Here is a 25,953-nt window from a genome sequence, read left to right as displayed (position 1 = left end):
TCATGGATTTTTATTCTTTGAGAATTTCATACATCATATTTTTATTGTATTCTTTTCCACCCTCCATCTCTGTTCTTACCCAACATCATGTTCTTTTTCTGGCTCTAAAAAACAAACTAACAACAACCACCACAAACAGAAAACAAATCAAAATAATAAAAATCATGGAGTTCATTTTTTTTTTTTTTTGGCCCCCTATCAACTACCTCTGAGCATGAGGCCTGCCCTGGGTTGATATACCCAGGTTTTGGCATCTGTTCTTAATTCAGGACTGGTCCCAAATTTCTGGTTCTTCCCTTCTTTCCTGACAAATAACTGTCTGCAGACATAGCTACATCTTTGTGAAACACACTGGCTGCCTTCCAGGTGCTTTCTGCTACAATCTCCATGTCTTTGTCAGTGCAGTGCAGTGCACTGTTAAAATTTTGTGCTAAGTTGCAAAGAAGTTGCTTTCTTTAGGAAGAGCAGAAACACTAATTATTTGATGGCATGGGACTCCATCAAAAGCAGGGATCTTCAGAAGATATGATGGAGCATGCCAAGATCCAAGGGTGACACTGTGTTCCAGGAGCTGAGGTCTTGGGGACAGGGCCCAGCAGCTGCTTCAGTCACATGAAAGCACATCACAGTTATGGAAACTGTGATTGGAATTGAAGTCTTCTGGCATACCATATGCCAGGAGAGCTTCTGCTGTATAGTGATTCCCAAGAGCTGGAGACCCTGCTGTCTCTCCACTGTGTAAATTCAAAACTTTACCTTCAGCAACAGGGATCAGGAAACTGGGTTAGAAAGACTGAAGCACTGTCTCTCCCAGGAAGCAGTTCTGGCTGGGAGCATGGCCCAGAGGCAGCTCAGTGAGCCACTCTGGCAGCATACAGGAATCTGATGTTCTGAGCTGGCAACAAAGAAGGATGACGCACTTGTGGTCCAGATATTGTTTCCTTTTCTTTTCCTACCAAATCTCAGCAGATTATTGAAGAGATGTTATTTCTTTTACTTTTGGGGACCATTTTCAGAGGCTTCAAGTAAATGTATTTTACAAGTGTTTCCCCCAACTTCCTTGGGGAGTAGGCCAATATACTTCCATTACAGAAGTCAATCCCTCAGTGTTTTGTCTTTACAAACACATATTAGTGCTTGTCACTCATATGATTAACAAGTACTTTGTCATAATGGCAACAAAGACTACATGTACTATTGAAAATACAAATTGTTTTAATCAATATTATATTTTTAATATAATTATTCATAGATTTTATTGAGAAAAACATTCTTTAAACTCATGAACCAATAGCTATGGAGCCTTCACGGGACTGGACTAGGCCCTCTGCATAAGTAAGACAGTTGTGTTGCTTGGTCTGTTGAAGGTACCCCTGGCAGTGGGATCAGAATCTATCCCTGGTGCATGAGCTGGCTTTTTGGAGCCCATTATCTATGGTAGGACACCTTACACATCCTTGAATCAGGGGGAAGGGCTTGGACCTGCCTCAACTGAATATACCAGGCTTTGCTGACTCCCCATGGGAGGCCTTACCTTTTCAGAGGAGGGGAGAAGAATGGGGGGCGGAACTAGGGGAATTGGGAGGGGGGATGAGAGGGGGATCTGTGGTTGGTATGTGAAATGGATAAAAAAATTCTTATTAAAGAAAAAAAAAGAAATTTTTAAAAATAAAACAAAGCATCATGTGTTAATATTTGAGAAGTTAGGGATGTAAAAATATGCATTGAAAATATTACTATAAAGTATGAATGAGGTTTCTAATTTCAATATTAAATTACTTACTGCTATTATTCATTGATGATTAAATCAATTTTGATTAATAATTTTGTTAAAGAGTAATATATACACTTTTTAAAGTTGGATTAATATTAGGTGTGCATATTTTTCCTTGGCCATCAACACATTCATCAATAATATTTTTTTCCACCACATTCCAACATCATAAAAAATGTACAACAATTGAAGATTACATGGCTCACTGGTTTAAAAACAAAGCCTTTTACTTCCTTGAGACTAGCAAGATTTTCTCAGACCCACATTTATTTTATGTAAGTTACAGTCTTAAGCGCTGCCTTTCATTTCTGGAAGCTTCTGCAGTGGGTAAAATTAAATAGTCAATTTAGAATTATGCTTGCTACATAAACATTTGCAGAAGAACATCCAGTTTCTTCTCTATGTGTAAAAAACCTCATTTAGAATTCTCTATGCCTCCCAGGTTCATCTCAAACCCTTCAGGCTCTGTCCTCAGCCTCTCAAGTGTTAGGACTGCAGGCAGGGGCAGCCATGCCTGACACCTAGGCCCTTTTCTTTATAGAATTCAAGATAGAACTCTGTTTCTCACTCTCATGCACATTTTTAGTTTTTTAAATTTGATTCCTATCATAAGTTCACACACACACACACACACACACACACACACACACACACACACACACACCTGCTGGAAATCCAAGAGATACATTTTAAAGCTGCTAGCTCGTTTGTAAAAGGTTTATTTTTTTCATGTACACAGCTTTCCCACTAACACCCAGAGACAAAGGGCCCTTCTACTTGGCCTCATTTCACTTTCAAAGACTCTGTTTCATGCTCTGTCATTCATGCTGAAGGCTGAATGCCTGACAGCTCCTCAACTGTTATCTCTCCTAGGAAGATTTCCATCTCCATAGTGATACTATAGATGACTTTTACTTACAGTGATAAAACATCTCTATTTCTCAGGCTTTCATCATATGATGAGGAGTATGTGTTTAGATTAGTTATTGTGGTAATTTCATTATGACTCTAGCTCTTGACTTCTAGAAAAACAATAATGCACTGATAGTTGTACTGACTGATATATTTAGACATATAATACAGCTCTATCAAGTATGGAAGATGCCCAAATAAGTTTTAAAAGTTCACTTTTGTTATTACTGACCATTCATTCTTCCAGTAATGTTGTTTGTAATCTTTATTGATTTTTCTCTTTTTTAAAGTAATGTTTTGAAATGGTCTTAACATAAACAGCATTTGATTCAAAGACCATGTTTTCCACTTTTCCACCCCCAGCTCTGACAGTATCACACTTGTCTAGAGTACAGGGAGAGGCATTTTAGTTTACTTTGGGGCTGAATTCACTTGTGAACTTACTGAATGAAAGCATTTCATCAACTTTACATGTATGCCACCATAAAACCATAGAGAGGGAGACTCACTATTGCCAGCCAAAATATAATGTAAGCAACTAAAATTGAGAATAAAAAATGTTCCTGGAAATTTTTGCCTAGTTACACTAAAAAATTTCTGTGAATCACTTTTAGCTTTAAAGAGTCAAACCAATGAAACCATATTTTTATATCTAATATGCAATTAAGATAAATATTTAAGCATATTGACTAAATTTTAATTAAAAGTGAATATATAATTATTTTTTATTTTAAACTAAAATTAACTCACTAATTTAATTATATAATGGCAGATCATATGTAGCACTAGAATTAATTTATTTTTTCAAATTGTACATTTTTTATACCAATGAAAATAATCAAGGTGCATCATCATTAGAAGCAACAAACAAACAAACAAACAAACAAACAAACAAAAAACCTGGTAGATTATGCTGCAACTGATTGGCAAACCTGGTCTCAGTTTTAAAAATCTTAATCTCTAGTCAGGAACATGAAGAAAGATCGAATCCTTAGTGTAGTAGGTAAATAAAAATTCAAAAGAAAACCTGAACTTAAACTTCATTGTATAAACTGTGGATATTAGGTCTGTTAGAAGTAACATCCTTTTTGGCAGGTAGGAATGTTTAGAATATAGAATACTGAAAAGTCAAAATTCAACCTAAGTTCTGAATATGCTCACAAATTATCTTTGTTAAATGTAGATGAAATATCTTAAGCTCTTTACTGGGGAGGACAATCCTTTCCTGACAATGTTCCAATAGACAAGCACCGTGCCTGCTCTTTCTGAACCCTGTCAGATATTATTCCAGGACAAATAAAAACAGCTCTGATTGATGGATTTAGGCTTTGGAGCACACCATTCCTAGATCTCCTCCTCTATTTTCTACTTCGGGCCCTTCTTGCATACCAGTTGTGTGGCACTCTGAACTCTGCACTCCACCCCTTCAAATCTGTAGTTATCTCATGTCAGCGAAGGTGGAAACATGGGGGCTGAATGTTACTTATTCTGGAGCTCAGTAGTAGATACAGCATTTGACTTATATAAGAACTGTTCTCATCAATAGAGTCTCAATATTAAAGGCAATACTTTAATAAAGAAGTCACTCCTGGGACAATTTCTCAATTGCTTCTGATATTGTCCAGGGAACAGGCATATGATATATTGCCATGATATAACTGTAATACTATGGAAGCAATCATTTGATCCAAGAGTTATAAAATGCTGCTGTATTTTCTCAGGAGATGAGCTTTGCAGTCTTCTCTCAACACTCAATATTCCATTTATTGTCAAAGTCATGAAGCTAAATCCAGAGAAACTCAGTTGTATAAAATAGAAATGACAAAAGTAGAAAAGCCACAAAGTAGAGTAAGACGATTTTAATTTTAAAATGCCCCAGACAGCCACTTTATAATAAACCTCAAGTAACAAACACATACATGAAAATTCATATAAGCATCTGCACTTTTTAAACAACTGTTTTTAAAGCAGCAAAAACAATTGACATTATACCAATGATACATTTACATGAATCCTATGCATTTGTATAGAACTCACATTATTTGAGGTTTTTATGCCACTTTATTACATGTGCTTTCTCTGGGGAGCGAAGTTGGTGTTTATTGTGAAACAGTGTTAAAGCTGGTGAGGCAGCTCCGCAGGTAAAGGCACTTAGAACCAAGCCTAACTCTTGAATTACTTAGATACCTGGAAGCCACCGAATGCAAGGAATGGATTGACTTTGCAAGTTGCCCTTTGATCTCCATAGGTTCCCAGGGGCACATACATACATGCCCCATTCCCCACCCCAAACACACACACACACACACACACACACACACACACACACACACACACACACACACAAACACACACACACTAAAAAAATAATGCATTTAAAAGTTCTCATGTCTATCTAATCACAAGCATTATGAGAGTGACAGGTACTTAGTGAAAGGTTTCTATATATCCACGAGTGGGCATGGGCATTTCAAGAGAGCCTGCTCCTCTGTTTTCATTTGGGTTTTTCTTTTACATTAATTATGTTATAGTTGAATAGTGCTTATGATTATAATGGATGGATTTGTTATGTTAAGGAAGGAGCAATGGCTCATACATCCTTAAAGCTTCCTTAACTACATAAATATTTATGTAGAAATTTAGCAGAACATTTTTTCTAAGTAGGCTGTTCTTCCATAGTTGATAATTTTCTTCTTTATTTTATATTTTGAATTCCAGTAGATTTCTTCTTTAACATTCTTTTTAAAAACAAATTTATTTATTTATTTTATATCCCAGCCACAGTGTTCCCTCCCTCATTTCCTCCCTCCTCCCCTCTTTGTCCCTCCTGCCACCTACTCTGCTCCCACCTGCCACAAATACGTTCCTCCTCCATTTCAGTTTAGCATATCAACAAAAATGACAAATCAAGTTTCAGTAAGATTAAGCACCTCCCCATGGATTAAGGCTGGGCAAAGGGACCCAGTATAAGAAGCAGGGTCCCAAAAGCCTGTAAAAGGGTTGAAGACAGCCCTTGTTCTCACTGTTAGGAGTCCCACAAGCGGACCCAAGCTACATAACTGTAACCTACATGCAGGGGGCCTTGGTCAGACCCAGGCAGGATCCCTGGTTGTTGGTTCAGTTTCTGTGAGCCTCTGTGAATCCAGGATAGTTGATTTTGTGAGTTTTCTTGTGGTGTCCTTGACCCGTCTGGCTCCCACAATTCTTTATTCTTTTCTTCTGCAGGATTTCCCAAATTCTGCCTAATCTTTGACCGTGGGTCTGCATCTGTTTTGATCAATTGTTGGATGATGTCTCTCTGGTGATAATTGGTCTAGGTTCCAATCTGGTCACAGGAGATGGTCAGTTCAGGCTACCTATTTGCTATTGCTGGGAGTCTAAACTGGGATCTTCCTTATAGATTCCTTAGAGACTCCTTTGTGCCAGGTTTTTACCTGACCCCAAAATGTCCCCCTTTCCAGTCATCTCTTTCAGTACTCTCCCCCTCTAACCGCCTCACTTGATTGCTCATGTTCTCATATTGACCCTCCCTCAGTCCACTCATGAAATCTCTTCTATTTACCCTGTCAGGGAGATCTGGGTGTACCCCCATGAACCCTCCTTGTTATCTAGTCTCTCTGGTTCTGTGGATTGTAGCACAGTTATCCTTTATTTTAGACTTAATATTCACTTATGAGTGAGCACATATTACATTTGTTTTTCTGGGTCTGGGTTACTTCACTCAGGATGATTTTTTTTTTTAGTTCCATGTATTTTACTTCAAATTTCCTGGTGTCCTTGTTTTTAACAGCTGAATAATACTCTATTGTGTAAACATACCACATTTTCTTTATCTATTCCCAGGTTGAGGAACATGTAGGCTGTTTCAGAATTCAGGCTATTACAGTTAAAGCTGCTATGAGCATAGTTGAGTAAATGTCCTTGTGGTATGATTGAGCATCCATTGGGTACATGCCCAAGAGTGGTATAGCTGAGTCTTGTGATAGGTTGATTCCTAGTCTTCTGAGATACCACCATATTGATTTCCAAATTGGCTGTGCAAGTTTGCATTCCCACCAGCAATGGAGGAGTGTTCCCCTTGCTTCATATCCTCTCCAGCATGAGCTGCCACTTGTGTTTTTGATCTTAGCCATTCTGACTGGTGTAAGATGGTATCTGAGAGTAATTTGATTAGCATTTTCCTGATGGCCAAGGATGATGAACATTTCTTTAAGTGTTTCTCTGCCAATTGAGATTCTTCTGTTCAGAATTCTCTGTTTAGATCTGTCCCCCATTTTTTAAATTGGACTATTTGGTATTTTGATGTCTAGTTTCTTGAGTTCTTTATATATTTTGGAAAGAAGCTCTCTGTCAGATATGGGTTTGGTGAATATCTTTTCTTATTCTCTTGGCTGCTCTTTTGTCTGCTTGATGACGTCCTTTGCATTACAGAAACTTTTCAATTTCATGAGGTGCCATTTATTAGTTGTCAATCATAATGCCTGTGCTACTGGTGTTCTGTTCAGAGTTGTCTCCTGTGCCAATACTTTCCATATTGTTTCCCACTTTTTTGTCTATCAGGTTCAGTGTAACTGGATTTATGTTGAGGTCTATGATCCACTTGGACTTGAGTTTTGTGCAGGGTGATAGATATGGATATATTGATATATTTGCATTCTTCTGCATGACAACATCAGTTATACCAGCACTGTTTGTTGAAGATGTTTTCTTTTTCATGGTAAATTTTAGCTTCTTTGTAAAAAATCAGATGTTCATGTTGTGTGGATTTTTGTCAGGGTCTTTGATTTGATTCCATTGATCCACTTGTCTGTGTTTAGGCAAATACCAAGCTATTTTTATTACTATAGCTCTGAGTGAAACTGGTCTTTACTTCTCTTTCTTTGTTGAGACTTTGTGTTATTTCTTTATCAGGGTAACTGTGGACTCATCTAAAGAATTTGGCAAATTTTTTGTTCCTATTTTGTGGAAAAACTTGGAGAATATTGGCTTTCGTTCTTGTTTGAAAGTCTAGTAGAATTCTGTGATAAAATTGTCTGGCCCTGAGTGTTTTTGTTGTTGTTGTTGGGAGATTTTAATGACTGCTTCTATTTCCTTAGGAGTTATAAGTCTATTTAAAGTGTTTTTTTGATCTTGATTTAATTTAGGTAAGTAGTATGTCAAGAAATTTGTCCATTTCTTTCAGAACTCCAATTTTGTGGAGTACAGGTTTTTGAAGTATGACCTAATGATTCTCTGTATGTCCCCAGAGTCTGTTGTTATGTTCCCTTTTTCGTTTCTGATTTTGTTGATTTGTATATTTTATTGATTTCAGCAATAGAATTCCTAACCAATCCCCCAGCTACATGACTGCACTTGTGCTGTTTAGTAACCACACAAAAGTCTTAGTCATTCCAGGGCCTCACATCCTATGTAATCCATGTGCTGTGTGTTCACATAATCTATTCATATGCATGGTGTAGCTACATAAGCCCATATGTGCATGTGCGGGGAAATCCATAAAAAGTGAGTCATAGACCTCTCCTCCCTCTCTTCCTGCACAAGCATTTACATAGGCCCCTCTGTTCCTTCTCTTAATAAACTCTTATGGTGGGTTTTGTCATGTCACATGGATTTTCTTGCATAGTAAACAGTGCCACTTAATGAATAGCAAAGCACCACATAGTAACTAATACTCAGTTTGTTTATTCCCTGCTCTATATTCCTCTTAGGTATGTCTGCTTCTTTTTGTTATATTTTATGTGTACTGTTAAATCACTGGCATGGGATCTCTCCATATTTTTCATAAAGGCACTTAGTGCTATGAACTTTCTTCTTAGCACTGCTTTCATTGTGTCTAAAGTGGGCATAAAATGCATTCATTTTCATTGAATTTTAGAGAGTCTTTAACTTCCTTCTTTATTTCTTCCTTGACCTAGTGATAACTCAGTAAAGAGTTGTTCAGTTTCCATGAGTTTGCAGGCTTTCTGTTGTTACTTTTGTTGTTGAAATCAGCTTTGGGTCATGGTGGTTTGATAAGATACAGGGTGTTATTTCAGTGTTTTTATATCTTTGTGACCAAGTATATGGTCAATTTTGGAGAAGGTTCCATGTGGTGCTAAGAAGAAATTACATTATTTTGTATTTGGGTGAATGTTCTGTAGATATCTGTTAGGTCCATTTGAGTCATAATGTCTTTTAGTTTTGTTATTTCTCTGTTTAGTTTCTATTTGGTATTAAAGTCTCCCACTATTATTGTGTGGGGTTCTATGTGTGTGATTTAAGCTTTAGTATTTTTTTTTTTTTACAAATGTGGGTACTCTTACATTTGGAGAACAGTTATTCAAAATTGAGACATCATCTTGGTGGATTTTTTTCTTTGATGAGTAGGGAATGCCCTTCTCAATCCCTTTTGATTAATTTTGGTTGGAAGTCTATTTTGATAGATATGAGGATAGATACATCAACTTGCTTCTTAAGTCCATTTGTTCTGAAAATCTTTTTCCAACCCTTTACTCTGAGGTAATGTCTATCTTTGATGTTGACAGGCATATCTTGTATGCAAAAGAATGATAAATCTTATTTTCATATCCAACCCTTTAGCCTGTGTCTTTTTATTGATGAATTGAGTCCACTGATATTGAGGGATATAAATGATCAATGATTGTTAATTCCTGTTATATTGTTGTTGTTGTTGGTGGTGGTGGTGTGTATGTGTGTGTGTGTGTGTTTCTTTGGGTTTGCTGGTGTGAGATTATCTATTGACAATGGTTTTGTGGGTGTACTAAACTTCCTGGGTTTTGATTTTTTTCCTTCTAGTACCTTCTGTAAGGCTGGATTTGTGGATACATACTGTTTAAATTTGACTTTGTCATGAAATATCATGTCTGCAAGATATCAGTTCAGGTCCTTCTGGATTTATGGTCTCCACTGAGAAGCTGGATGTGATAGACTTCCAAGAGGTCTGTCTATATGTTACTTGACCTTTTTCTCTTGCTACTTTCAACATTCTTTCTTTCTTCTGTATGTTTAGTGTTTTGATTAGTATGTGTGGAAGAAATTTTCTTTTCTGATCCAATCTATTTGGTGTTCTGTAAGCTTCTTTTATCTTTATAGGCATGTTCTTATTTTAGTGGGGAAATTTTTCCTTTATGAGTCTATTAAACATATTTTCTGGGGTTTTGAGTTGAGTTTCTTCTCCTTATTCTATTCCTATTATTCTTATGTTTGATCTTTTCATAGTGTCTCAGATTTCCTGGGTGTTTTGTGTTAGGAATATTTTATATTTAGCATTTTCTAATGAATCTATTTCTTCTACCATGTCTTAAATGCCTGAAATTCTCTCTTCCATCTCTTGTATTCTGTTGCTGATGCTTGCATTTGTAGTTCTTGTTCAATTACAGGTTTCCTTCAGTTTGTGTTTTCTTTATTGCTTCTATTTACATTTTCAGATCTTGAACAGTTTCCTTTATTTGTTTGTTTATTCTTGGGTTGTTTTTTTTAGGAATTTATTGATTTCTTCCAATTTTTTTTTGTCTTTTTAAAATTTCTTTAAAGGATTTGTCCATATCCTCTTTAAGGAGCTCTATCATCTTCATAAAGTAATATTTAAGGGCATTTTTTGGGGTTTCAGTTGTGTTAAATTGTTCAGGTCTTGCTGTTGTAGGATATGGCTGTGTTCTGGTGTTGCTATATTGCCTTTTCTGTTATTGATTATGTTCTTACACTGGTGTTTAGGTGTCTGGATTCTGGATGATTATAGGTTTAGGTGTTTCCTCACGAGTTTGTCTTTGTTAGATGAGTATTTTGTTCCTTGGTTTCTCCTTCCTCTCTGGTCTTATGGCCTAAATGACCAAGGGTTTTGATCACCACTATGTCTTCAGGTCTAGTAGGATGTCCCCTCTTGTGTTTTGGAGGCTAGAGGTCCTTAGATTTGGCATGGCCTCTGGTAAAGCTGAAGTCTTCTTCTGAAGTTGTAGACCAGGATATGGAGCCCAGAGGATGGAGTATAGACCTAATTACCTAGATCTAGTCTGGCCTCTGGGGTCCAGTACAGCTGTTGGTACTGGGGTCCCTAGATTCAGCCTGTGTCCCAATAAAGCTGAAGTCTTCTTCTGAAGTTGTAGACCAGTATATGGAGCCTGGGTTGCGGTTTGGGGGGCAAGTGTGTGTGTGTGTGTGTGTGTGTGTGTGTGTGTGTGTGTGTGTGCAGTCTGGGGTTGTTGTAGAGCAGACTTTAAAGGAGTTTTGTGGGCAGTGGGCAGTGTCTTACCTGGAGTTCCTAGGACCAATCTGACCTCCAAGAAGGCTGTTAGGGCTTTGGGCTCTAGTATGGAGCTCAGGGTATAGATATAGTCTAGGGCTATTGGGCTGGTTTTAAGGAGTGTTAGCTTGTGGTCGGTAGTACCTTACCTGGGGTTCCTAGATCCTGCCTGGCCTCAAGTAGAACTGAAGGCTTCTTCCAAAGTATTAGGCTGGGATATGGGGCTGAGAGGAGGAGGTGTAGTCTGGGGTTGATGGACAGGCTTAATGGAGTTTAGTAGGTGGTGAGTGGTATCTTCTCTGGGGTCCTTAGGACTACTCTGTCTTCTGGTACAGCTGCTAGGACTGTGGGCCCTACTTTGGAGCCCAGGCAGAGGGGTGCAGTTGGTGCAGTCTGTCTTTTTATATCCTCAGTTACACATTAGATAAGATGTTCTACATAATACAAAGTATATGTGTGACATCCACATAGGTGTCTAAATATGAAGGTAAGACGTAATTAATATTCTTATGGGGAAACATGAAAATGTGTTATTATGAAGCCAAGCCACTATGATAACTACTGACTGGACATCTGTCACACAAATGCCCTCATATCTTATCAGCATTGTATGAAACGAAATAAAATTAAACAAAAGATATAAAGACAGATTCCAGACACTGAGCATACAGCCATGACAAAGAGGTGGGTGGTTAAAATGTGCAGATTATATAGATTATCCTTTGAAAACATAGAGAATAATAGTCTGGAAAAGTAGAGAGAGCTTAGATAATACCAAAGCACAGATAATATAACTGTCCACAAAACATGGAGATGATTTAAAAATGGGAAATGAGTTAAAAAAAAAAAAACCTAAATGGAAAAAAATCTTGAAATAATTTAATTACTAGAATATAAGTAAGACACACCAAATTATTGCCCACTACCATCTGATGTTACTTCATTCATGGTTCCAAGACCATGGTTCTGTTATTGTCTGTGACATATTCGTTATTGTTTAAGACATACATAATCAAAGCTGGGTATTAGCTTTGATACTAGAAGGAAAGGATGGAATAAAAAATATAAAAGAATACATCCTTGCAGACTGAGATTTCTAAAGTAACTGACAATGAATTAGTATAAACTAATATGTACACTAAACATAGCAAATCACCCAGAACACAAGCTGTCTAAAGGTGAGCATATGAACAGGTGCATAGATCAGCGGTGGATGCCAGAAGCACACACACTGGGAGCTTATGAACTGCAGTGAAGAGTAAGATAAGAAAAGCTGCAAAATAATATTTTCACAACGTTTTTTTTTATAGCCCAGAAAAACAAACCTTTTCGTAATGGCACTGTGAGACAGCACAAAGTTTCTTTAAACTGTCATGTTTTAAAGTCAACCAAATATTGCACCCTGTTTTACAGACTGTATCAATACAAACAAACTATGGTCAGTTAGCTGCAGAATAGTTAAACTAATAATCCTGAAATATGTGTTAATTGGATTTTGTAATTTCTAGAACCATTTGCATAAATCCTCATGATGTTACTGTCAAATTCATGTCCATTTGGGAGTCACAGGGAACCCAGAAGCATAGAACTTTAAGCAGTGTGGAATCCTTCCTGCAAGACTTTAGCTTGCATTTTTTTCCCTGTAGATGAGACTCTGACAAAGTCAGGGGGGAGCATCAGGGTTCTCTTAGTGCCCTTTTGAGAATCAGATATGGACTGAAGTCAAGTTAAGCTGCCATGGTCATTTCTAAATGCCTTCCTGATATACAGTCTCTGCTAGTGTTTGTTTTATCTCTGTGTTTGATATCATTTTACTCCATGGCATTTGACCTTTTTCAGAATCCAGCTTCAGTAATGAATTAAGACCATGGTAAGAGTAGCCACTGTTTGCTTCCTTAACATTTGGAATAATATTTTCTTGATAATCTAAGCTCAGTGGGTATAATAAAAATATCAAAATAGCTTTGTTCTTACTTTTCAGGATTGTGTAAGGATATATTTTTCTAAGGTTCTGGTTACACTAAAAATATGCTCTAAAAATAACAGTCTATCAACTTTCCTCAGCAGCTTTCTGCTGTTTCCAACTGTAACACTTTCCACTCGAATGCACCTTAATAGGTTGGGAATGTTGGAGGAGAAAGAAGGCATAGGAAATTATTGTCTGAGCATATTTATTATGCCAACAATGCAGCTTATTCATCTTTGATGGAGCACAATTAGACATAGAATTTCTCGTAACAAGAAATGATTTGGTCAGTGGGAACTGCTACAGATAATTATAAATAACTTGAGAATAATTTGTTTGGATAAAAGGCCGAGGACAATATATAGAGTTTTCAGTTTAGGAAAAATTTTATTAGCACTTCACATTAATCCTCTACTTAAGGATATTAGAAAAATCTAATTTACCACAGGTTCTGATGAGAAATGCAATAATTATTATATTTGCCAAATAAATTAATGAAATAGTAATATAATAGATATAATAGAAATATAATAATAGCTTCCTAAAGCATAAGATATTTTTTCTCTTAAGTGTCAATTATCTTGAAATAATACTGAGCTTTACTTACTTACAATTCTTATTTAATTTATAGCTCTAGTCTTGGTTTTTCTTAGTTTCTGTTATTTTTGCTCCCTTGCTTCTTACACTTTCTCTCCCTCCCTCTCCTCTCCTCTCTCATACAAGTGTTTCTTAGGGGAGACTGCAGTGGGGGCTCCTGTGGAGTGGAATCGATGCTAAGGAGTTGAAAATCTTGTTCACATCCAATGTTGTCACAGTTTTTTTAGCTTTCTTTAAGTGCCCAGAAAACCACAAAATATTCCATCCCCTCATAATTAACAATTTAAAGATAAGGTTGAGGTCATCATTATAGACAGGTGAGCTCCAGAGGATCACATGCAGCAGCATTCCTATATCAGTTTATACAATGTAACTCTCTGTCAATTGTCAAACCACAAGCAACTCATAAAGTGACATGGAATTGAAGAAGAAACTTCCACCATGCAATCATTCATTCTGATCACTCTTTATGGAAATATTAGGCCAAGGACCCAAAGTTATGTTGGCTTTAAAAGTAGTCCATTGAAGGTGCATGTCCAAATACAGTTCTGATAACATGTCAAAGAGAGAAAAAAATGTTTATCTTCAACCCACAATATGTAGACGATGAAAGATAAAAAGTGTGGACATCTTCTAAAAACATTTTGTTTTAAATGAAGGTAATACAGTCAATGAATATGCATTAATTTTCCGAGTCCGTATTATGGTTTAGATTCAAAATGTTGGCTACAAGCTCATGCATTTGAACATTTGAACTCTAGTGATGGCACTGTTTTGGGAAGTTGTAGATCCTTTAGGAGGTAGGATTTTGGCAGAGGAAACTGGAGATGGGCCTTGCACTTTATAACCTGGTTCAAGTTCATGCCCCAGCTCTGCTTGGGGGAGATCACTAAGATGTGGGTATGTTCCTGATGCCCAGATATTTGTGTGTGCCCATTGCTGAGGAGGAGCATGATGACTCCCATGCAGCTGTAAGCTGCTCCTGCTGCGGTTCCTTTTCTGCTGTGGTAGGCTTCATCCCCTCAGAACTCAGCCTTACCTCCTTACTTTGCTTTTTTGCCAGTTTTTAAAAATTGCAGCAATGAGTAAGGTTGGTATTCTTTTAGAATTTCAAAAATTATTTAATTTTAATTAGATGCACTTAACCTTACAAAACATGAAATTTTTAATCCAAATGATTAATGTGACCCTTTGGTTCCATATACCATAGTGATACGCAGTAAATGTAAAAACAGCAGGTGAGAGAGCTGGCCCTGGGGTCTCCAGACTAGGAGAGCTACCTGTGACCCTCACATGCTGCAGCACACAAGAAAGCAGCCTCTACTTCCCATCAGGGCAGCACCCTAGAGCTGAGGGCTTGAGAGCAAGAGAGCTGACCCCACCGCCTCCTTCCCTCTTATGCCCCATACAGCAATAGGAAGAGAGGGTCCTACACCTTGCCAGGACAAACCAGTAGAGTTGGCCCTGGTGACATGACTTCGGGAGTGGATCTGAGGGCCTGAGAGCAAGAGAACTGGCCCCATCCATGCAGCAGGCTGCACTGGGTGAGCTAGCCAAAGCAGTTGCTGGAGAGCTCACCGTGATGAGAAAAAGCTAAGGTACTGACTGACCTAGCTACCTACCACCCAGGCCCAGAACCAGGGCTGTGAGTTGGCCCACCCTAACATCCCCTGAATCCATGAACGGTTGGAGTATGTGAAGGGGATGAACCTATGTATCGAAAACAGCAGGATCTCCATGATACAGGACAACAACAGGATATCCAAGAGGAGCCCTAGTGAGAGCCCATTATGGCTGGTGTAGCAGAAGCCAGAGGCCGTGAGTCAGACCAATGACATTGGCAATGAGCAGTTGTACTGACTAAAGGGTAAACTGTGTGCCTCAACGGGACACACTACAGCTTCCACGACAAGATTCTTTGTTCCTTTGTTTGTTTTTGCTTTTGTATTTGGTTTTAGGTTTTTCTTTTAAATTTGGTTTTCATTTTTGGGGGGGGGTGTTGCAAAGGCAGAGGGCAGCTATGAAGGGATGAGGAGATAAGTGGGATCAGAATGCAAGATGTGAAATCCACAAAGAATCAATAAAAGGTAAAGAAAATAATAATAACACAAAATAACCAAAGAAACAATCACACTTGGCATGTTCATACTTACTTAGCGTGACGGATGTCTGGCAGAGACCTCTCTAAAGCAATATTGTTGCTGACAAAAATATTGAAGCCGTTTTCCCTGTAAGCTGAGTCATCACGGTCCTCTTCAGTAAGAGGATATGGTTTGCCATGTTCACCTTTCCCTACAAAGGAAAAAAAATAAAGTTTTCATCTGAAAAAAATCTATTTCATATTCTAGAACAGATATCCATCTATCAATAATATATAATGAAAATGTACGATTTATACACTCTAGCTTAGTTGTTAGCCTTGATGAAAAATTGAAAGCATGATATATGCAGGAAAATGAGCTGAAAACTATTCTATTAAGCAAATAAAGTAATCCCAAGAACGACAAACACTTTCCTCTTTTAGGTAGGTCTTTAGATTTTAATTTTTATATATGTATGAAAGTACACCTGCAGGTGCACCTATACAAGTGTGTGCAAGTGGATGCTGGGGGTTGCCATCACAAGTTGTTGCTCTGCCTTACACACTGATGTGAGTTTTCTAGCAAAACTTACCTCGAGCCTCTACACATGCACACACAGGCGTCTGCTTACATACCTGTGCCTACTTGCAGGGAAACCTCATACTTAGATGTGCACCATAAACATACATATTCCTAAAAAGTCAGGACAGGGGCAGAGATATTGTCAGCCTCTTCCTTCCTTTGCACATTTGCTTAGGCACATTTGAAGACTTTGGTGTTACGCAAGTGAGACTGAAAACCCAGTAAAGCTAATGTTTAGTATCTGAAATTAACATTTGTCATTGCACATAGTCTGTTAAAGAGTAACTGGTATCAATCTTATAACATGGGCTATTCAAAATAACTCATGGACTGTGTTTTGGAAACATTGAGTTTATCTTTTTTCTTGTGGCATTCCATAGTTATATATTCTCTTATTTAATAAAGCCTCACTGTAATGGATTTACAAATAAAAAAATCACAACAACATCAACTAGCCCCTGAGTCTATGCATCTCAATGAACATCTAGAGTTAGAACAGCCCTTCTGAAACTCCGAAGTTTCACACTGGATTTTACACTTTCACTATTCAATGTCTTCATTCACCTGTGCACCACCAAAAAATGAAAATACGACAAAGTTAAAATTAGAAAAACAGCAAGTTTTTGTTTTGTTTTGTTTTGTTTTATTGTTTTGAAAATCTTTCATGTCTCCTGTCTATAACTTGCATTCAGGTGCCAAGGAAGGGCTGTTTACACATAGCAATCATTTCTGAAGCAATGTTCCTTTGAATCTCATTGGGATTTCATATGACTCTTCCTTATTTTATGTGTGTGTGTGTGTGTGTGTGTGTGTGTGTGTGTGTGTGTTGTATAATGTGTTACAGCTTTTTTTCCTATATATTATTCTCAATGCTCCTTACTGGTTTTTGTACTTTCTTGTTAGCTGTTCATTTTTAAGTCTCGTTGTCTCTCATAGAGTTTTTAAATTGCCAAAGTTTTACAAGACTACAATATTTTTCTTTCATGTGGTAGAATTCATGTTGCCTCTTCTTGAATGAAGTACAAATTTCTCATTTTATTCTGTAACTTATAATACATAACAATTTCTATATGTGTGTGCTCTCGTCTGACTTAAATGTGATTGCTTCAAAGAACTGCAAGGATGAGTGTGAATATGTATTTGTAAGTGTGTGTAGGTATGAATCCATTATTAATAGAGAATCCTCTGCTGTGTTATAATACTACTTTATATTAACAGAATATTAAAGTTTAAGATCTTTAAAGAATTTTCTATTTTTTAACCTTATTAATTTGTTTTACAACCATACTTGATTTTAATGACCAGAATTCATTTTGGGGGGCTTGGGAAATTCAGTTTCTGTATCAAAGTAACAAAAATAACATCAGAAGGCATCCTTTTTAGCTTCCTATATCCTCTCTGTAACAGTTCCTTTAGTAGGGCAGATGTCCACATCAAGCAGGGGTAGTATAAGAAAGTGAACCTCTAAGAACAGGATGAAGCAGGACATGATAATGCAGGCCTGTGATCATTGAACTCATAGGCCTGAAGCCAGTGGTGTCCTGGTTAAAGGCTTTCCTTAAAAAATCAATAATGATAATAATGAGGATGGTGATGATAATCATAATACAGACAGAAATTTTCTATACTTTAGGGCAATTTTTGAAGTGTTTTTATGCTGAGCCCTAGTAAACATGGAAGTGCTGAGGTGTTGTTTAGATAGTAGAGTTCTTGCTTAGCATCCATATGGCTCTGGGTCAGATCTCTGACATTGCATTACTGGGAATGGAAGGACTCACATTCAGTCTGGGTGCTAGGAAGCTGGAGGCAGAAGTGGCAGGTTGGAAGTTATCCTCTGTTACATGGGGAGTTGGAGTCTGTCTCTTTTCTAGAGACCTTGACTCAAACAACAAAACACACAAAACTCCACCCTCCACCCAGGCACCCCAATAAAAACAAAATCCTGATATTTTACCTCTGCTCCTATTTTATTTTCAGGAAAGCTGTCACTTTATTATTTTCCAAACTAAATAGAAATTAAAAAGTCAGTGAGAAATTTCATGTGCAAAGCATCACGCTGAAATATTTTATGCAAGTTTAACTCAATACAATTATGCAGCGAAATAAGAGTTGTTCTGTCCAAGTTACATGTGAATAAAATAAGAAGAAAAACTACTTTCATTAAACATTTCCATGACTGGGAAACTTTTAAAATCTGGAAATCTCTCTTCTATAGAATGTCCAAATTAACAGCAGACGGATTTTGAACTATATGAGATCTGATATAACTAAGTTTATACTTCATTCTATAAATGGTACTTAGTAAGAAAGGTAAGAGAAAGTACTGCTTTTGTTTTCTAGACTGTCCCACAAAAGTAAAAGGCTAATTATCATATTTGAAAATTTTATAGGTAATTACTAAGTCCTAGGTGAAACACACAAATAACCCTGCTTTCCTTTTCACACTTTTAGAGATGTTTTCAAGTCCATGGCTTCTAACTCAGCCACTTTGCAGGCTATAGATATAGACAATGTATAGTGATATCATCATTAGAGCACCTGTTAGAAAATTCATTTTCCCTGTGCGACAGCTTGGTGTTTAGACCGGTAAGCAGAGACCCCAGAAGCAAAGGTTTTCAAGGAAATGAGTGACTCTTTAACATTATGTAACAAGACAAGTACATTAATTTAAATGGCATCTTAGAAAATTTGTATCAGATTTGTTAAATTAGGTCTAAAAATATTGCATTCTTATACATGAAGGCAGAAGATTTTATTCCAGATGCTATAAAGTTTTACTATTTACATCCATGCAATCCCCTGAGTTCGCATTTCTTTTGTTAAAGAATGCAACAAACAACAACAAAAAACCCCAGACACATACAAATCCCAATGAAACAAAACAAAACAAAACAAAACAAAAATCCAAATGAAAATAATAAATTAAGTACTATAATATCAAAAGTATTTATTATTATTGTGAATCCATAGTTATACCTATTTTGAAATACTAATACACTATAATGCAACTCATTATAGTAGATTGTATATTCAGGCACCTTCTTTAAATTATGAAATACTGTATCAATCACCATTTTTAAGATAGTATAAAAAGTAAATGTGATATTTTAAATCATCAAGGCATGAAATGAAATATCATGGGTAAATGTGTAATTACAAACAGAAAAGAGTTTTCCAGTATGTAACTGATACAGTATACTCAAAGGAGATATTGGCCACTTAAACAGGACATTTATGCTGATTTTTTTTTCATAATGCACCTGATATTTGTCTCCTGGCTAAAATGGTGTTACTATGACTGTCTTGTAGATTGCTGTGACTAACAATTTGGGATGTGTATTGATTGTGTACTATGCGCACCACTGGGTAAGGAAATTGAAAATATACACAGTATCATGCCAGACCTGAGAGAACTGGGAGCATACTATGATTAGGAAGATAAGGGCAAATTTATTAAATGACTGCTTTGAGAAAAAAAAAACCTAGCTTGTGTAGAATTAAATACAGTGGGAAAAACAAAACGAACAAAATTTGATGAACTGAAGAGCCTGGTCTAGGCTAACTGTGGAAGGAGAATTGTATGAAGAGCAGTGGCTGCGAACCCTCTTTTAAAGGGCTAGGGCTGGAGACATTTTACGTAAGAAGAAACTGGAATAATTGAATTGCGCAAACTCAACATTGAAATGCAGTGCTGAGCAAATATTTAATGAATCTATTTTACAAGACAGATCTGCTAACATTGAATACTGAGAATGAGATAGGCTTAGGTCCCAGAAAGGATCCTGCTGACACTTTAAGTTATTCAAACTGTTCCTTCTGAGCCAGTAGCGTAAGGATAATATAGGGAACCAGTGAGGGTGTGTAGACAAATTTCTAAACAGTCTTATTAATTAAGAAACACAGAGCCAAATATAGGGGTGAAAGCCTTAGAGATCAGGAAAATAGTGAGAGACACCAGCTAGCCTTAACTCACCATGCTGTGGAAACTTCCCAAGAGCTACTTCCTGTCTACCCAGGTTTTTATTGCCTTGCTCTTCTGACCTCTCATTGACTCTTAGCCCAGCTACCTCACTTCCTTATCACTAACTGTCTGTTGGTACTTGGATTAAAGGCATGTGTCACCATGCTTGGCTGTTCCCTGGTGTGTCCTTGAACACACAGAGACTCTGCCTGCCATGTGATCAGATTAAGGGCGTGTGCTACCACTGCCTGACTTTTGTTTATGGCTGGCTATGTCCTCTGATCTCCAAGCAAACTTTATTTATTAACATACAAATAAAATATCACCACAAGGTGAGCAACTGGGAAACTCAAAAATCCATGAATATTGGTGCCTTCCAACTTTGCTCATTTGTAGAGATCTTTCATTATCTCTCCAACATAGACAAGAATTTCAAATACTATATTCAGACCTTTTTTTCTAACTTTTCATTTTTTCTTCTCCTCCTACTTCTTCACTGCCCCCCTCTTGCTGTCCCCTCTCTCCTGTCCTTTTCTTTTTGCCCTTCCTTTTCCTCACCTTTGCCTTCTCCTTCAACCTCTCCTCTCTATTTCTCTCTCTCAGATGTAAACCATCTCTTCTCACTCTTGGTTCCTTTTTTAAAAGGACAGTCTTACTAGATAACCCCGGAACTCCCTATGCAGACCAGGCAAACTCAAACTCATAGTGATCCCCTTGTCTCTGTCTTATAAGTGCTGGGACTGTAGGATTGTGCCAACCTTTATAAGACAGCTGCTTTCTTTAACATATTACTATTGTGAATTAATGTTTTAATCTACTTCATGAGAATGTACACTCTGAAAGAGCACAAAAGGCTTTGTTGCTCAACAACATCTAAAAGGTGATTATCCCACAATAGGTACCAGTCCATATTATATGGGTGCTAAATAAATGATGAGCTGCTGAGGATTTGGCCTCTATTTCCTGAAAGAAATGAAGTCATTTACTTCCCTGAAAGCAAATCTTGACCACTTTATTGGAGAAAGGGTTTGGGGATTCAATGATGATTATCAGGGTTACTACGTCGACAATAAAATATTTCTGGACACAGAGAGGTTTCCTAGTGAGATCTGAGCTTGCTTTACCCAGCAGGGCTGGATTAGGGGATGGCTTTGACCACATTTGTGGTTATGGGGTGTTTGGAAGGGTCTGCATTTGACTGGGCTGGGGGAGGTCTTTTGCCCCACTCCTTGGCATTCCTATAAAAAGCCCCTTTGAAGAGAGAGAAGGGGCGGGTGGATATTGAACCAGGTCCTCCAAAGCTATCCTGTGTTTCTGTCTGTCTTCCCCACACTATCTTTCTATCTAAATATTTCTTATCCCTCTCTCCTCAAGAGTACCTTGAGGAAAAAGCTGGAGCTGGCCTCCCACAAAAAATTTAAGGGAAAAAAAGTAAAAACTAGGATATTGGAATTTACAAACCGGTATAATGCTGTTAAGATAACTAAGGTCTGGGGCTATGTTTTTGGGTGCCAAAGTTAGCTCACCGAGTGGTATTGGTTACACTCTCTAATTTTAGTAGAAATGGAGGAAAAATCACCAGCTCTTTATATATCATACACTTCCAGTTGTCCCTGTAAAGATTGCAGACACCTGAGATGTGTGGAGAACCAATCTGATAAGGTGTTTGAGTGAGACTTTTTTTTCTGTTACTATTACTTAAAAGTGAGTTTTCACCATGTTGCCTAGTCTATCCCCAAACCCATGTGCCTATGCATTTCCCTTTCACAGGCTCGTGAGCAGTTGGGATAACATGCTCCCACTATCTTATCTGGCTTAAAGATATCCCCAGTAAAGTATATAAAGACTTAAATTCATAATTACTTCTTCAAAAGTCAATTAAATCTGAATTCATTCAGATTAGAAATTTCTCCATCTTAAATGAATGAAACGGTTGTCTGCTTATGTTAAACTTTCTTCAGTTTTTATATATGTTTTGCTTTCTGCAGTTCACCAAACATTGAATACCTATACCGAAGCACTTAACTATGTCACTAGTGAAATGAATAAGCAATTCCCATCATGCCCATTCACAGCAGGTGAGCAGTCTGCTTAGGCGGAACTCCCATTTCATGCCTCACTCACAGGTTGGTCTATATCTTCTTGGAAGTAATCACTGAAGATTGATTTTATAAAAACTGCAGATTGAATATGAATATCAATAAAATATATTCACACAATATTCTCTTACTCTTTGGGGAACCTAGTAAGTCATTCTATTCCTGAACTGTCATTAGATCGCCTCTAAATTTGCTTTAAATGTTCTTCTTTATTTTTTTTTTATTGGAGTAAGCAACACATTTGTTTGAGGATGTCAGAGAGGGCTTTTTTCTTTTTCACGCCAAAATATCTCATCATACTGGTTGTTCCTTTCCTAAAATATATTACAGTCAGAGCTCATGAACTATATAATTTTTCTTACCATGGTAGTATATATGAAAGTAACTGAGGATCCATGTACATCTGAGAGATGTACTGGTTGTGAAAGACATTGTGCCTATTAGAAACTAGACACTGGGTATTTAATGTGTGTTTATGAAAGCTGGAATGCTGATCACTATTATATTCATCAAATTTGGTATATGAACATGTGCAAACCACCAGAAAAAAGTCGTGAATTAATGCTCTAAAGTTTTTTTTAAATTATTTTTGTGTGATAGAGAATGTATAAATCATCCTTAATTACAGTATTTTTATTGCAATCATTTCAATTGCATCCTACCTTTTTTTTTTTTTTTTTTTTTTTTTTGCAACTTCATCTCATGAAATAGTCACTGTATTTACTAGGGTATGATTTAGCAGAATTGGTAGTTCTTTTTTGTTTGTTTGCTTTGTGTTTTGGTGTTTCAAGACAGGGTTTCTCTCTATATTCCTGGTTGTCCTGGATTTCACTCTGTAGACCAGGCTGGCCTCAAACTCAAGATCTGCCTGCTACTGACTCTTGAGTGTTGGGATTAAAGACGTGCCACCACCTCCTAGACAAAGGTTCTTTTTTATTACAGCTTTCAAGAAAGGCTTGTAGAGAAAACGATGAATGGCTTTTCATGTTTTGTGTCAGGATAAGTGTGATATGTCCTAAAACCTTGTATATACACAATTATTTAATCTTTGCTAATAGTTTGACCTCAGAGTGTGTGGAAATTTGCTACATAAATCAATGCATCCTTACTGTTACACATAAAATTCTCAATTAGGTATAAGTCTGCAGAACTAGTTCAGAAACAGGAAGAGCAAAAGGAACCAATTTGTCAAGAATAACATGGGCTGTATATACATGTCTTCTTTAGTATTTTACTAACAATTGTATTGTGTAATATTTAGTTATAAACTAAATATTGCTGTGAGATGAGGAGGCCATATTTAAAACAAAGTATCATAAGAATTATATTTTTGTTCTTATACTTTTATTTATAAAGTATATGGTCACGTTTTTTTTTTTTCAGAAAATGTCATTGTTTATTTGTAAAGTAGAAATTTGTAAAGTAGAAATTTTTATTATTAGATTTTGTTGGTAAAAATAAATATAAAATATGAAAGTAATAATTGTCTCCCAGTTGATAGTTATTTGATATTCTTGTAAGTTTTATGAAGTACCAGCCATTGAAAACCCTGGAACATACTTTGCATTTTAATGTTTTGCTTTCTTTGTTGTGAGTATATGACAAATTTCTGTTATTCCATTTTTTCTCTTTGGTAGTGAAGTGTGTAGACATTTTCTTCCAGCTCTGGACAACATAAATTAGACACATGGCTATCTCCTTTGTCTTTCTAAATTTCCCCCTACCCTGCTCTTTTGATTCTTCATTGTTTTTATTTTGCATTTATGTACCATCTTTAAAGGTTCACTGATTCACAGAATTAGTGAGGAGCAGAATGTCTGTTTCTCTACCCACAAGACTACAGTGTTGATTGTTCTCCTGCCACAGCACAGCTTTGCTGATGTGTGTAGAGGGAGATGCTGAGTTAGAGGTTAAACATCTAGACCCTAAGTATCATATCAAACTTCCACTAAGAAACTACAGCTACGATGAGCTCTTTAACACGTTCCTCAGCATTTTTATTTATGAAGGTAATAAGTGAGGCTAGGTAGATAATTGTATTTTACAGTTCCCTCCAATCTTCTAATTGTTTCTTACTATATAATCATATTCTCTTGGATAATTCATGTCACAATGCTAAACTTGATAATATTATGTGACATTCTTTTACTCTAAAATAATTACGTATTTAAAACAATTATTAATATTCAGAGGAAAGCAATATAATTTATTCTTACACTCTATGAATAAAAATATTGAGAGTCCTCTGAGAAACTAGAAATAAGGTTCTTGTGGTCAGACATCATTTCTCAAATGAATACATATATATGTATATGTATATACATACTTACATATATGGAAATATGTATATGTACCACATATATAGAAATGAAATATAACCAGAGTATAGAAAGCAAAGATAAACCAAGGTGTAGGCACTCTGAAATATTTGACCATCAAAGATGCCATAATCTTTGCTATTCTGTTATCAAACTCTGCCAATAGTGTGTCTCACACTGAATTGAAAAAAAAATAGTGGTGGATAAATTCAAAACCTTTTCTCAGAAAAAATACAATTTGTGATGTTTTAATTAAATAGTCAACATTCCTAATTTTTGAAGGACTTCAGTGAAATTACTCTATCCAGTTAATGTGATCTAAAAGAAGAGATAAGAGGAAGTCCCCATCTATAGTTGCAATAATTTTCCAAATAAAGCAGAAAAAATAAAGAACATCTACCATAGAAAGCCAAATAGAAAAATACTTTTTAAAAATGAAAAAAAATAAAATAAATGTTAGAAAGGGAGCTCATTGTTTTACAGTAGAATTTTGATGAAGAAAGAAAGTTTCTACTATTAATCAATTATTGATGTAGGGGAAGGATGAACCAAAACTAATAATATCTGAAAAAGTCACATGAAAACTCACTTTTATAAACTTATTAAAAAGAATTTAAAATAGACCTCAAATGGAAGTATTCTACATGGGTGGATGTTGATCCTAGATATCATGAATTATTAAGAACAAAATTCTAGTGTCAGATATGTGGCAAGAGTTGTTGGTCAGAAAGACCTCAGAGGACCTCTAAACTCTACAAGTTATGTAAATATCCTTGGTTTCCCACAATACTAGATGATAAGACCTAATTGCTGAAAATACTGTACATCTTGAGGGCAGGATACAATATATTGCCAAGACAGGAAGACACCATTGCTTAAGACACCGCTAAGTGAACATGGAGAGGATGAGCTGGTGCCTATGCCCTCTATATTTTAATATCTTTGGTACAGAGAGGTACTTTTTAGGCTACCAAAAGAAAAATATAGATGCCAACTCACTTATGAAACCTTTGATCTAGAATGCTGACCTGCCTGCAAAATATGCTAGGGCAATGGTGGCACAAAGTTTGCGGGAGTAACCAAGCAATGCCTTATTTGACTTAAGGCACACTCCACCAGATGGAACCCATACTTGACACTGCTTGTGTGATCAAAGCCAGATAATAGATAGTCTAGAGACCCAGGGTAAAATAAAATACTATTAGTCTTTAAAAAAATAGTAATACAATGACTCTGGATTATATTCTGCTAAACCCATGGATCAGTGCCTTATTTAGTCATTGTCAGAGAATCTTCCTCATGCAGCAGATGGAAACAGATGCAGAGACCCACAGTCAGTCATTACACATACACACATAGTCTTTGGAATACACAGCTCTAAATAGGATGTCTCCATCCAATCCCTACTCTCAGAGTAATCTGAG

General features: G+C 36.7%; 1 protein-coding gene across 1 annotated transcript in view; it reads right to left on the bottom strand.

Moving 5' to 3' along the window:
• The window catches only part of Galntl6 (polypeptide N-acetylgalactosaminyltransferase like 6), a 1,076,513-nt gene that overhangs the window by 650,054 nt on the left and 400,506 nt on the right, over positions 1–25,953 (bottom strand). Inside the window, exon 3 of the mRNA XM_076553306.1 lies at positions 15,642–15,780. Within this exon, the coding sequence (XP_076409421.1) occupies positions 15,642–15,780 (139 nt within the window). The remainder of the gene's footprint in view (positions 1–15,641; positions 15,781–25,953) is intronic.

This window comes from Peromyscus maniculatus, chromosome 17 (assembly GCF_049852395.1).
Source record: "Peromyscus maniculatus bairdii isolate BWxNUB_F1_BW_parent chromosome 17, HU_Pman_BW_mat_3.1, whole genome shotgun sequence".
Classification (NCBI taxonomy): Eukaryota; Metazoa; Chordata; class Mammalia; order Rodentia; family Cricetidae; genus Peromyscus; species Peromyscus maniculatus.
Note: the sequence above shows the minus strand (reverse complement) of the source record. Positions and strands in the feature narration are given on the sequence as shown.